Below are 13,202 nucleotides of genomic sequence, written 5' to 3' on the forward strand. Positions count from 1 at the left end.
ATTACTCTTATCATCTCTTCCATCATCAATATTACTGCCAAGTAAGCTCACTTTTCCAAAACAGTTCTAATTCCAATTCCACTGCATCCTGTTCAGGACCACAAAACACAATGGAAGAGTCTCCAATCTCTTTTACAAAACAGCAAAACTCTTGCTCACAATCTGGGTAAGCGCAAATGCACTGTGATCAGCATCATTCACGAAGCTGAGACACTGAAGTTTATTTAGCATTCTATGAAAACAATCAAAGTCTGAAAATTATCTAAGGAGAACTGGTGAATCTCCATGTCATCACACAGAAAACAAATGCAATGAAGCTATACACTGGTTCCCCAAACTGCCCCAGGCCCTCACTTCTGAGAAGGCTGACCGCTCCCTCTTCAATCTCAGAGCGAAGGCTCACCTGGATGCTGCTCTGGCTCAGTCCGCCTCATCGTCCTCCCTTGCAGCCTCTGCAGACTGCAGTGGGAAGGCCCTCAAAGCCCTTTGTTTGACCCTGAGCAGAAATGCCATGATTTCCCACTTGCTGGTCTCCGCATAAGCCCGGGGACCCCACAGGAACTCATAGCGAGCAGGGTGGCTGTAAGGCACCTGCCGGTACTCCAGGTACCCCTCCTGCACCCACACGTGGGTCAGAAGCGTCCTGGGCTCCCCAAAGATGCAGTGCACACTCCCAGCATACACACCCAATCTGCTGAGTGCTCCCCAGACCTTCTGCTCAGGGGCACGGTCTCCATTCCGCATGATCAGGTTGAGGACCAGCACCAGGAGGCCGGCCTTGGGGATGCTCTGCCCACTGCTCAGCATTGCGTTGCAGCTGAGGCCCAGGATGGAGACCATGATGTAGATGTGCTCCCTGGGGTCCACCTCCTTCACTTCCACGCCAAAGACCAGCTGCAGGCACTGCGAGGCTTGGCTGAAGACCACCGGGAAGTACTCCTGGTTATCCCTGAGGACCTTATTCAGCATTTCCGCCTGGGAGGTCGGCTCCTTGGCTCGATACTTGAGGAGCAGGAACTTCATTAGGCTAGCTATCATCTCATTCAGCGCTTCCTGGGGCAAGGACTCCCCAGTGCCTAAGGAGGACACTGTGGGGGAGGAGGCCGAGGCAGATGCAGCCACCCCTGCCTCAGCCCCCAAGAGCTGCGCATTCACCGGGCCCTGGGCCTCGCCAGGGTCCTGAAAATCTTCCTCGGGCTTGCTCAGCTCACTCATCTCGACCACGAGCGTGATGCCTGGGATCAAACCACAGACAGGAGTCAGCCAGGGTGACAGATGGGGACCACGGGCCAGGCTGGGGGAGAGAGGGGCTGTGAATGGCCTCAGCTGAGCACCACACCCTGGGCGGACTGACACAGGCAACTTACAGGTCTCCGCTTGAGGGGTGCTCTCAGACCTCACAGGGGAAAGCCTCCGGGGCAGCCAGTCCCCTGGCTACCGGAAGGAGGAAGTGAGGTGGCTCCGCAGGGTACAGTCAGCACAGTCCAAGACTTCCGAGGCTGACAAGGTGGGGGATTAGGCCCTTGGGTGGTCCCTTCCGTTCTGGGGTGGGGAGTCCCCGGTGCACACTCAGGGTACCCTCCTCACCTTGACTCCTGGTACTGCCTGCACCTTCTCTGCCCTCTGACCTCAGGGCACGCGCCTCAGTCCTCTGCCTTCCCTTCCTGGTTCCTGCAGCTCCTGTGAGAAAAAGGGAAGGGGGCAGCTCGGGGGTATCCTGTGGCACAGCCCTGAGCCTTCTGTGACAGTACGCGGGGTGGACTCTGTGAGGTCACCCCAGTTGTGTGGTGGGAGGTCCCCTCAGGGCTCCCTTGTAGTGCTCACCTTGCCCCTGGCACCACCTGGTCCCTCCCCTCTGGGGGCCTGCATGGAAATTCAGAACAAGATCCAAGCCTCAACAGAAAGCGCTGAGGGGCTCCACATGCTGCCGAACCTGCCCAGGGCTTCCTGTGGGTCCTAGGCTGGGGACATGCTCGGTCCTCAGCTCCTCCTCACATCCTGCCTGGCCTCCCAGCACTGACCACAGGGGCGGGGGTCTGCTTAGTCCTCCCTCGGGTTTGGGGAGTTCAGCCTCTGCCGACCTGAAGCCTCTGCCCTCTGCCCAAATAAACCTCACCTCCCGGGGTCCCTAAGCCAGAAGTCAAGAAACTGCTCACCCCACTCTAGGGCCTCCCAGAGTCCCCACAAGGGCTAGGATCCCTGCCTCCCTGTTGGGTCTTTCCGCTTCAGTCCATCCTCGCATGCAGCCTGGCCCTCAGGCAGGACCGGAGATTGTCCCGTCCGCCATTTTGAGACCCCGCCGCTTTCACAAGATCCCCGGTCTCTCTCAGACCAGCATGTAAGAAAGGCAGACAGACAGAATGTGCTCCCAGGGCCGACTACAGGGGCGGGGATCTGTGGGGTTCCCTCACTCCTCATGCAGGGTCCCCTCAGTCCTCCTTCAGGCACCTCACCTGCCTCCGGCCGGGACCTGGGATTCTCGCCTCTCCCCAGCTGAAGCCCCGCCCCTTATACCACCCCCAGTCTCTCCAAGACCCGGATGTCAGGAAGTCAGACCATGCCTGCTGCGCTCCTCCGACCCCCACAGTTGCCCTGGACTGACGGCAGAGATGAGCTTCTCTGAGGTACCCTCTGATTGGGGTTCAGGGTCCTCTAGTTCCTCCTCAGGGTCCTCAACCTGACACCCCACCGGACCTGGGAATCGGACCACCTAAGGCCCCGCCCCATATGCAAGGTCCCCAGTCTGAGATCCCGACCGACCGACGTCAGGAAGTCAGCCCCCCTACCAGGTCTCCAGTCTGAGATCCAGATATGAGGAAGTGAAACCACGCACGTTGGGCTCATCCTACCCCAGGGCCGCCAAGGACCAACAGCAGCTACAGGCTTCTCCGAGGTCTCCTCTGATTGGGGTCCAGAGTCCGCTCGGTCCTCCCTCAGGGTCCTCAACTTGAAACTCTGGAGGAGCTGGGCTTCTTCCCTCTGCTCACCCGAGGCCACGCCCCCTTTCCCAGGTCCCCAGTTTCTCTGAGACCTGGATGTCAGGAAATGCAGCATGTGCTCAGCCACCCTCTGTGTTCCCTGAGCCTTGATGTGAGGGTCCCGCCTCGGGTCAACACTAGGGGTATCCCTGGATCTGCCAGGGCTCAAGATGAGGTCCCTGAGGGATGATAAAAGGTAACCCCACTGATCCCTGCCCCTGCTGTCAGCCCTGGGCCACCCTGGTGGTGGGATGAGCACTTGGCAGCCTGTTCTGACTTCCGCATCTGCATCTCAGAGACATTAGGCAACTGTTAGAAGGGGCAGGGCCTCAGATGGGAAGAGGGGGAGATCTTAGTTCTTTTGAGGGTCAAGGTGAAGACACTAAGGGAAGACTGAGAGGACGCTGGACCCCAGAGCAGAGTGGGGTCTGGGAGGACATAGGACAGATGAACCATGCTGCATTTCCTGACATCCGGGTGTCAGAGAGACTGGGGACCTGACATAACGGATGGGGCACGAGTGGGGAGAGGAGAGAATCGAAAGCCCTTGCACAGAGACAAGTTGAGGTCCCTGAGGGATGACTGAAGGGACCCCAAGCGAAGACTCTAGGGACCCCAAGGTAAGACTGATGGAACCCCACAGATCTCAGCCCCTGTTATCGGCCCTGGGAGCCCTTGGGGTGAGAAGAGCACACTAGGTCTGTCCTCTCTTCCTGAGTTCCGGGTCTGTGAGCGTGGGGACCAGGTGTGAGGAGCAGGGACCTCTTCCCACCTTTCCTAGTGGGGAGACGACAGAGCCTAGGTCCTACCGGAAGTCAAGGTGAACACCCTGAGCGAGGACTGAGGGTAGTCAGATCTCAGACCAGAGGGAACCTAGGTAGTCCCCAGGCAGGACACCTTCATGCCGCATTGCCTGACCTCCCCGTCAGAGAGACGGGTGAAAGCAGCAGAGCCTCCCGATTGCAGACAGGACACTTGCAGATCTTGCCTGGAGTACAGGCTCCATGCGAGGAGGGACCGAGACAGTTAGACCCCAACAGGGAGGGACTTGGCCCTTGCAGGAGGGTCTTGGAGGGCCCAGAGCAGGGTGGTGAGCAGGGTGAGCAGCTTCTTGACATCTGGCCTAGGGACCTCGTGAGGTGAGGTTTTTCGGGTGGAGTGCGGATGTCTTCAGGTTAGCAGAGGCTGGACACACCAATCCCGATGGAGGACTAAGCAGACCCCTGCCTCTGTGGTCAGTGCTGGGAGGCCAGGCAGGACGTGAGGAGGAGTTGAGGACCGAGCATCTCCCCAGCCTAGGACCCGTGGGATTCCCTGGGCAGGTGTGGCCTCTTGTGGGGCCCCTCAGCACTTTTTGTTCAGGCTAGGGTCTTGTTCTGAGTTTCCTTGCAGGTCCCCAGAGGGTAGGGATCAGGTTGTACCAGGGTAAGGGTGAGCACTGCAAGGGAGCCCTGAGGGGACCTCCCGCCACACAAAACTGAGGGGACCTCACAGAGTCCACCCCTCGTACTGTCACAGAAGGCTGAGGGCTGTGCCACAGGATACCCCCGAGCTGCGTCCTCCCTTTCTCTCACAGGAGCTGCAGGAACCAGGAGGCGAAAGCAGAGGTCTGAGGCCCATGTCCTGAGGTCAGAGAGCAGAGGTGGTCCAGGCAGTACCCAGAGTCAAGGTGAGGAGGGTGCCCTGAGTGTACACCAGGGGCTCCCCATCCCAGAACAGAGGGGACCCCACATGGGCCTCGTCCCACCACCTTGTCAGCCTCGGAAGTCTTGGACTGTGCTGACTGCACCCTGGGGAGACACCTCACTTCCTTCTTCAGGTAGCCAGGGGACTGGATGCCCCGGAGGCTTGCGCCTGTGAAGTCTGAGAACACCTTTCAAGAGGAGATGCGTAAGTGGCCTGTGGCCGCCCAGGGTGTGGTTTTCAGCTGAGGCTGTTCACAGCCCCTCTTTCCACCATCCAGGCCTGTGGTCCCCATATGTCCCCATCTGCCCTCCGCCCCCCTCCGCCGCCTCCCTCCTGCCTCAGGCTGTGGTTTGATCCCAGGCATCCCACTCATGGTCGAGATGAGTGAGCTGAGCAAGCTCGAGGAATAACTTAGGACCCAGGCCCAGGGCCCATTGGAGGCGCAGCTCTTGGGGCCTGAGGCAGGGGAGACTGCAATCCGCACCCCCTCAGTGTGTGTCTGTATTTCTCCCAATGTATCTGTGTGTCTCTCAGTGTGTGTGTCCCTCTCAGGTTGCATCTCTCTGTGTGTCTCTCAGTGTGTTTTGACTCTCTGAATCTTTTTGTCTGTCTCAGTGTGTTGTCTCTCTCAGTGTGAGTGTGTCTGATTCTCTGTGTTTGTTTGCTCTCAGGACTGTGTGTTTCTCCCACTGTATGTGTATGTCTCTGAGTGTGTGTGTCCCAGAGAGTTTGCCTCTCTGTGTGTCTCTGTGTGTGTCTGTCGGTATGTGTGTTTCTCTCAGTGTGTTTTGACTCTCTGTTTGTGTGTCTCTCTCAATAAGTGTGTCTCTCTCAGTGTGTGTGTCTTTCAGTGTGAGTGTGTCTGAATCTCAGTGTTTGTGTTTGTTTGCTCAGGAGTGTGTGTTTCTCCCACTGTATGTGTATGTCTCTCAGTGTGTGTGTCCCTCTAAGATTGCATGTCTCTGTGTGTCTCTGTGTGTGTCTCTCAGTGTGTTTTGACTCTCTCTCAGTGTGTGTGTCCCTCTCAGTGTGAGTGTGTCTGATTCTCAGTGTTTGCGGGTGTCTTACTCGCAGGAGTGTTTCTCTTCCTGGATGAGGGAGTCTGTCAGTGTGTGTGTCCTTGTCAGTTTGCCTGTCTCTGTGTGTCTCTATGTGTGTCTCTCAGTATGTGTGTCTCTCAGTGTGTTTTTCTGTCTCTTTCAGTGTGTGTCTTTTTCAGTGTGTCTCTATCATTGTGTTTTTGTATCTCTCTCAGTGTGTGTCTCTGTCAGTCTGTTTCTCTCATTGTGAGTGTGCCTGGTTCTTAGTGTGTGTGTGTGTGTGTTTCTCCCTCGGTATGTGTATGTCTCTCAGTGTGTGTCTGTCTCAGTTTGCATGTCTCTGCGTGTCTCTGCATGTGTCTCTCAGTGGATTTTGAGTCTCTGAATGTGTGTGTCTGTCTCAGTGTGTGTGTGTCTCTCAGTGTGAGTGTGTCTGATTCTCAGTGTTTGTGTTTGTTTGCTCCCAGGAATGTGTGTTTCTCCCACTGTATGTGTAAGTACCTCAGTATGTGTGTCCCTGTGAGCTTGCCTGTCTGTGTGTCTCTGAGTGTTTCTCTCAGTTTGTGTGCGTCTCTCAGTGTGTTTTTCACTGTCTCTCAGTGTGTGTCTCTCTCAGGCGTTCTCTCTAATTGTGAGCATGCCAGTTGTTACTCTGTGTGTGTGTTTCTCACTCTGTACGTGTATCTTCCCAGTGTGTGTGTCTGTCTCAGTTTACATGTTTCTTTGTGTCTCTGTGTGTGTCTCTGAGTGTGTTTTGAGTCTCTGAATGTGTGTGTGTCTCTCAGTGTGTGTGTCTCTCTCAGTGTGAGTGTGTCTGATTCTCAGTGTTTGTGTTTGTTTGCTCTCAGGAATGTGTGTTTGTCCAGCTCTATGTGTATGTCTCTCAGTGTGTGTGTCCCAGTGAGTTTGCCTGTCTGTGTGTCTCTGTGTGTGTCTCTCATCATGTGTGTCTCTCAGTGTGATTTTCTGTCTCTGTGTGTCTCTTTCTCAGTGTGTCTCCCTCATTGTGTTTTTGTATCTCTCTCAGTGTGTGTCTCTGCCACTGTGTTTCTCTCATTGTGAGTGTTCCTGGTTCTTTGTGTGTGTGTGTGTTTCTTCCTCTGTACGTGTATGTCTCCAAGTGTGTGTGTCTGTCTCAGTTTACATGTTTCTTTGTGTCTCTGTGTGTGCCTCTGAGTGTGTTTAGAGTCTCTAAATGTGTGTGTCTCTCTCAGTGTGTGTGTCTCTCTCAGTGTGAGTGTGTCTGATTCTCAGTGTTTGTGCTTGTTTGCTCTCAGTAATGTGTGTTTCTCCAGCTGTATGTGTATGTCTCTCACTGTGTGTTTCCTAGTGAGTTTGCCTGTCTGTGCATCCCTGCGTGTTTCTCTCAGTGTGTTTTTAACACTCTCTCCGTGTGTGTCTCTCTCAGGATATGTGTTTTTAACACTCTCTCCGTGTGTGTCTCTCTCAGGATATGTGTCTCTCCCTGTGTTTTCTTTTCTCTCAGAGTGTGTCTCTGTGAGTGTATCTCTCTCATTGTGAGTGTGCCTGGTTCTTAGTGTGTGTCTGTATTTCTCCCACTGTATGTGTGTGTCTTGCAGTGAGTGTGTCCCTCTGAGTTTGCATACCTCTGTGTGTTTCTCTCAGTGTGGTTTGACTGTTCTAAATGTGTGTGTCTGTCTCAGTGTGTTGTCTGTCTCAGTGTGAACGTGTCTGTTTCTCAGGGTTTGTGCGTGTCTTGCGCTCAGGAGTGTGTGACTTTTCCTGGATGAAGGTGTCTCTCCGTGTGTGTGTCCTTGTCACTTTGCTATGTCTGTGTGTCTCTGGGCTCGTCTCTCTGTATGTGTGTCTCTCAGTGTGTTTTTCTTCTCTCAGTGAGCCTCTCGCTGAGTGTGTCTTTCTAATTGTGTTTCTTTCTCTCTCTCTCTCTGTGTCTCTGTCAGTGTGTTTCTCTCATTGCGAGTGGTACTGGTACTTTGTGTGTGTGTGTGTGTTTGTGTTTCTCCCAGTTTATGTGCATGTGCCCAGTGTGTGTGTACCTGTCAGATTGCATGTCTCTGTGTCTCTGTGTGTTTCTCTCAGTGTGTTTTGACTCTCTGAATATGTGTGTCTGTCTCAGTGTGTTGTCTCTCTCAGTGTGAGTGTGTGTGTTTCTCAGGGTTTGTGCGTATCTTGCGCTCAGGCGTGTGTGACGCTTCCTGGATGAGGGTCTCTCTCAGTGTGTGTGCCCTTGTCAGTTTGCTGTGTCTGTGTGTCTCTGGCCTTGTCACTCTGTATGTGTGTCTGTGAGCATGTGTGTTCTCAGTGTCTATTTCTCTCTGTCTCAGTGTGTCTCTCTCTCAGTGAGTGTCTCTGTCATTGTGTCTCTCTCATTTTGTTTTTCTCTGCCTCTCAGTGTGTGTCTCTGTCAGTGTGTCTCTCTCATTGTGAGTGTGTCTGGTTCTTAGTGTGTGTGTATGTTTCTCCCAATGTATGTGTATGTCTCTCTGTGTGTATGTCTCTCTGAATTTGCATCTGTCTGTTTGTCTCTGTATGTGTCTCTCAGTGTGTTTTGAGTCTCTGAATGTGTGTGTCTCTGTGTGTGTGTGTCTCTCTCAGTGTGAGTGTGTCTGATTCTCAGTGTTTGTGTTTGTTTGCTCTCAGGAGTGTGTGGTTCTCCCACTGTGTGTGTATGTCTCTGAGTGTGTGTGTCCCAGGGAGTTTGCCTCTCTGTGTGTCTCTGTGTGTCTCTCTGTCGGTGTGTGTCTCTCAGTGTCTTTTGACTCTCTCTGTGTATGTCTGTCTCAATAAGTGTGTCTCTCTAGTGTGTGTTTCTGTCTCAGTGTGAGTGTGTCTGATTCTCAGTGTTTGTGTTTGTTTGCTCTCAGGAGTGTGTGTTTTTCCCACGGTGTGTGTATGTCTCTCAGGATGTGTCTCCCAGTAGGTTTGCCTACCGTGTGTCTCTGTGTGTGTCTCTCTGTATGTGTGTGTCTCTCAGTGTCTTTTGACTCTCTATGTGTGTGTCTCTCTCAATAAGTGTGTCTGTCTCAGTGTGTGTGTCTCTCTCAGTGTGAGTGTGTCTGATTCTAAGGGTTTGTGTTTATTTGCTCTCAGGAATGTGTGTTTCTACTACTGTATGTGTATGTCTGTGTGTGTGTGTGTCTCTCTCAGGTTGCATGTCTCTGTGTGTCTCTGTGTGTGTCTCTCTGTGTTTTTTGACTCTCTCTCAGTGCTTGTGACCCTCTCATTGTGAGTGTGCCTGATTCTCAGGGTGTGTGTGTTTCTCCCTCTGTATGTCTATGTCTCTCAGTGGGCGTCTATCTCTGTTTGTATGTCTCTGCGTGTCTCTGCATTTGTCTCTCAGTGGGTTTTGAGTCTCTGAATATGTGTGTCTGTCTGAGTGTGTGTGTCTCAGTGTGAGTGTGTCTGATTCTCAGTGTTTGTGGGTGCCTTGCTCTCAGGAATGTTTCTCTCCCTGGATGAGGGTGTCTCTCAGAGTGTGTGTCCCTGTCAGTTTGCATGACTCTGTGTCTCTGTCTGTGTCTCTCAGTGTGTTTTGACCCTCTCTCAGTGTGTGTGTCCCTCTCATTGTGAGTGTGTCTGATTCTCAGTGTTTGTGCTTGTTTGCTCTCAGGAATGCATGTTTCTCCCACTGTATGTTTATGTCTCCGAGTGTGTGTGTCCCAGTGAGTTTGCCTCTCTGTGTGTCTCTGTGTGTGTCTCTCTGCATGTGTGTCTTCCTCAGTGTTTTTTAACTCTCTCTGTTTGTGTCTCTCTCAATAAATGTGTCTTTTTCAGTGAGTGTGTTTTTCTCAGTGTGAGTGTGTATGATTCTCAGTGTTTGTGTTTGTTTGCTCTCAGAAATGTGTGTTTCTACAACTGTATGTGTATGTCTCTCAGTGTGTGTTTCCCTCAGAGTTTGCATCTCTCTGTGTGTCTCTGTGTGTGTCTCTCAGTGTGTTCTGACCCTCTCTCAGTGTGTGTATCCCTCTCAGTGTGAGTGTGTCTGATTCTCCGTGTTTGTGGCTGTCTTGCTCTCAGGAGTGTTTCTCTTCCTGGATGAGGGTGCCTCTGAGTGTGTGTATCCCTGTCAGTTTGCCTGTCTCTGTGTCTCTCTGTGTGTGTCTCTCAGTATGTGTGTCTCTCAGTGTGTTCTTCTGTCTCTCTCAGTGTGTGTCTTTCTCAGTGTGTCTCTCTCATTATGTTTTTTTACCTCGCTCAGTGTGTGTCTCTGCCAGGGTGTTTCTCTCATTGTGAGGGTGGGTGGTTCTCAGTGTGTGTGTGTGTGTGTGTTTCTCCTTCTGTATGTGTATGTCTCTCAGTGTGTGTCTCTCTTAGTTGGCCTCTCACTTCGTGTCTCTGCTTGTGTCTCTCAGTGGGTTTTGAGTCTCTGAATATGTGTGTCTGTCTGAGTGTGTGTGTCTCTCTCAGTGTGAGTGTGTCTGATTCTCAGTGTTTGTGTTTGTTTGCTCCCAGGAATGTGTGTTTCTCCCACTGTATGTGTATGTCTCTGAGTGTGTGTGTCCCAGTGAGTTTTCCTCTCTGTGTGTCTCTGTGTGTGTCTCTCTGCATGTGTGTGTTTCTCAGTGTGTTTTGACTCTCTCTGTGTGTGTCTCTCTCAATAAATCTGTCGCTGTCAGTGTGTGTGTTTCTCTCAGTGTGAGTGTGTATGATTCACAGTGTTTGTGTTTATTTGCTCTCAGGAGTGTGTGTTTCTACTACTATATGTGTATGTCTGTGTGCGTGTGTGTCTCTCTCTCTCAGGTTGCATGTCTCTGTGTGTCTCTGTGTGTGTCTCTCTGTGTGTTTTGACTCTCTCTCAGTGCTTGTGACCCTCTCAGTGTGAGTGTGTCTGATTCTCAGTGTTTCTGGGTGCCTTGCTCTCAGGAGTGTTTCTCTCCCTGGATGAGGGTGTCTCTCAGAGTGTGTGTCCCTGTCAGTTTGCATGACTCTGTGTCTCTGTGTGTGTCTCTCAGTATGTTTCTCTGTCTCTCTCAGTGTGTGTCTTTGTTAGTGTGTCTCTCATTGTATTTTTGTGTCTCTTCAATTTCTGTCTCTATCATGTTTTCTCTCATTGTGAGTGTGACTGGTTCTCAGTGTGTGTGTGTGTTTCTCCCTCTGTATGTGTATGTCTCTCAGTGTGTGTCCCTCAGAGTTTGCAAGTCTCTGTGTGTCTCTGTGTGTGTCTCTCAGTGTGTTTTGCCCCTCTCTCAGTGTGTGTGTCCCTCTCAGTGTGAGTGTGTCTGATTCTCCGTGTTTGTGGCTGTCTTGCTCTCAGGAGTGTTTCTCTTCCTGGATGAGGGTGTCTCTGAGTGTGTGTATCCCTGTCAGTTTGCCTGTCTCTGTGTCTCTCTGTGTGTGTCTCTCAGTAAGTGTGTCTCTCAGTGTGTTTTTCTGTCTCTCTCAGTTTGTGTCTTTTTCAGTGTGTCTCTCTCATTATGTTTTTGTACCTCGCTCAGTGTGTGTCTCTGCCAGTGTGTTTCTCTCATTTTGAGAGTGCCTGGTTCCTGGTGTGTGTGTGTGTGTTTCTCCCTCTGTATCTGTATGTCTCTCAGTGTGTGTCTCATTTAGTTTGCCTGTCTCTTCGTGTCTCTGCATGTGTCTCTCAGTGTGTTTTGAGTCTCTGAATGTGTGTGTCTCTCTCAGTGTGAATGTGTCTGATTCTCAGTTTTTGTGTTTGTTTGTGCCCAGGAATGTGTGTTTTTCCCACTGTACGTGCATGTTTCTGAGTGTGTGTGTCCCAGTAAGTTTGCCTGTCCGTGTGTCTCCGAGTGTGCCTCTCAGTTTGTGTGCATCACTGAGTGTGTATCTGTCTCAGGGATTCTCTCTAATTGTGAGCGTGCCGGTAGTTAGTATGTGTGTGTGTTTCTCCCTGTATACCTGTATGTCTCCTAGTGTGTGTGTTTGTCTCATTTTACAAGTTACTTTGTGTCTCTGTATGAGTTTCTTAGTGTGTTTTGTGTCTCTGAATGTGTGTGTCTCTCTCAGTGTGTGTGTCCCTCTCATTGTGAGTGTGTCTGATTCTCAGTGTTTGTGCTTGTTTGCTCTCAGGAATGCGTGTTTCTCCCACTGTATGTTTATGTCTCTCAGTGTGTGTGTCCCAGTGAGTTTGCCTGTCTATGTCTCTCTGTGTGTTTCTCTCAGTGTGTTTTTAAGACTCTCTCAGTGTGTGTCTCTCTCAGGATGTGTGTCTCTCAGTGTGTTTTTGTGTCTTGCAGTGTGTGTCTCTGTCAGTGTGTCTCTCTCATTGTGAGTGTGCCTGGTTCTTAGTGTGTGTGTGTGTGTTTCCCCCAGTGTATGTATATGTCTCTCTGTGTGTATATCTCTCTGAGTTGGCATGCATCTCTTTGTCTCTGTATGAATCTCTCAGTGTGTTTTGAGTCTCTGAATGTGTGCGTCTAAATGTGTGTGTCTCTCTCAGTGTGTGTGTCTGATTCTCAGTGTTTGTGTTTGTTTGCTCTCAGGAGTGTGTGTTTCTCCCACTGTACGTGTCTGTCTCTCTGTGTGACTCTCCCTCTCAGTTTGCGTGTCTCTGTGTATCTCTCTGTTTTTCTCTCAGTGCGTTTGACTCTCTCTCAGTGTGTGTGTCCCTCTCAGTGTGAGCGTGTCTTGTTCTCAGGGTTTGCGGGGTCTTGCTCTCAGGAGTGTTTCTCTTCCTGGATGAGGGCGTTCTCAGTGTGTGTGTCCCTGTAAGATTGCCTGTCTCTGTGTGTCTCTGTGTTTGTCTCTCAGAATGTGCGTCTCTCAGTGTGCTTTTCTGTCTCTCTCGATGGGTGACTTTCTCAGTGTGTCTCTCTCATTATGTTTGGTATCTCTCTCAGGGTGTGTCTCATTCAGTGTGTTTCTCTCATTGTGAGTGTGCCTGATTCTCAGGGTGTGTGTGTTTCTCCCTCTGTATGTCTATGTCTCTCAGTGGGTGTCTATCTCCATTTGCATGTCTCTGCGTGTCTCTGCATTTGTCTCTCAGTGGGTTTTGAGTCTCTGAATATGTGTGTCTGTCTGAGTGTGTGTGTCTCTCTCAGTGTGAGTGTGTCTGATTCTCAGTGTTTGTGTTTGTTTGCTCCCAGGAATGTGTGTTTCTCCCACTGTATGTGTATGTCTCTGAGTGTGTGTGTCCCAGTGAGTTTGCCTCTCTGTGTGTCTGTGTGTGTGTCTCTGCATGTGTGTCTTCCTCAGTGTTTTTTAACTCTCTCTGTTTGTGTCTCTCTCAATAAATGTGTCTTTTTCAGTGAGTGTGTTTTTCTCAGTGTGAGTGTGTATGATTCTCCGTGTTTGTGTTTGTTTGCTCTCAGGAGTGTGTGTTTCTACAACTGTATGTGTATGTCTCTCAGTGTGTTTCCCTCAGAGATTGCATCTCTCTGTGTGTCTCTGTCTGTGTCTCTCAGTGTGTTTTGACCCTCTCTCAGTGTGTGTGTCCCTCTCAGTGTGAGTGTGTCTGATTCTCCGTGTTTGTGGCTGTCTTGCTCTCAGGAGTTTTTCTCTTCCTGGATGAGGGTGCCTCTGAGTGTGTGTATCCCTGTCAGTTTGCCTGTCTCTGTGT

The 13,202-nt window shown here is 51.2% G+C and overlaps 1 protein-coding gene and 1 pseudogene across 1 annotated transcript; both read right to left on the reverse strand.

The window, feature by feature from the left end:
• Positions 1 to 420: 420 nt before the first annotated feature.
• On the reverse strand, positions 421 to 1,215 carry LOC128069490 (melanoma-associated antigen 10-like). The gene has a single exon (XM_052662668.1). The coding sequence runs from the start codon at positions 1,213 to 1,215 to the stop codon at positions 421 to 423; it is 795 nt and encodes a 264-aa protein (XP_052518628.1).
• A 2,789-nt stretch (positions 1,216 to 4,004) lies between these two features.
• The window catches only part of LOC128069491 (protein EOLA1-like), a 31,375-nt pseudogene continuing 22,177 nt past the window's right edge, over positions 4,005 to 13,202 (reverse strand).

The sequence above is a fragment of the Budorcas taxicolor genome, chromosome X, assembly GCF_023091745.1.
Source record: "Budorcas taxicolor isolate Tak-1 chromosome X, Takin1.1, whole genome shotgun sequence".
Taxonomy (NCBI): Eukaryota; Metazoa; Chordata; class Mammalia; order Artiodactyla; family Bovidae; genus Budorcas; species Budorcas taxicolor.

Coding starts and splice junctions, on each gene's coding strand:
- LOC128069490 (XM_052662668.1), bottom strand. CDS start 1,215: ATGAGTGAGCTGAGCAAGCCCGAGGAAGATTTTCAGGACCCTGGCGAG.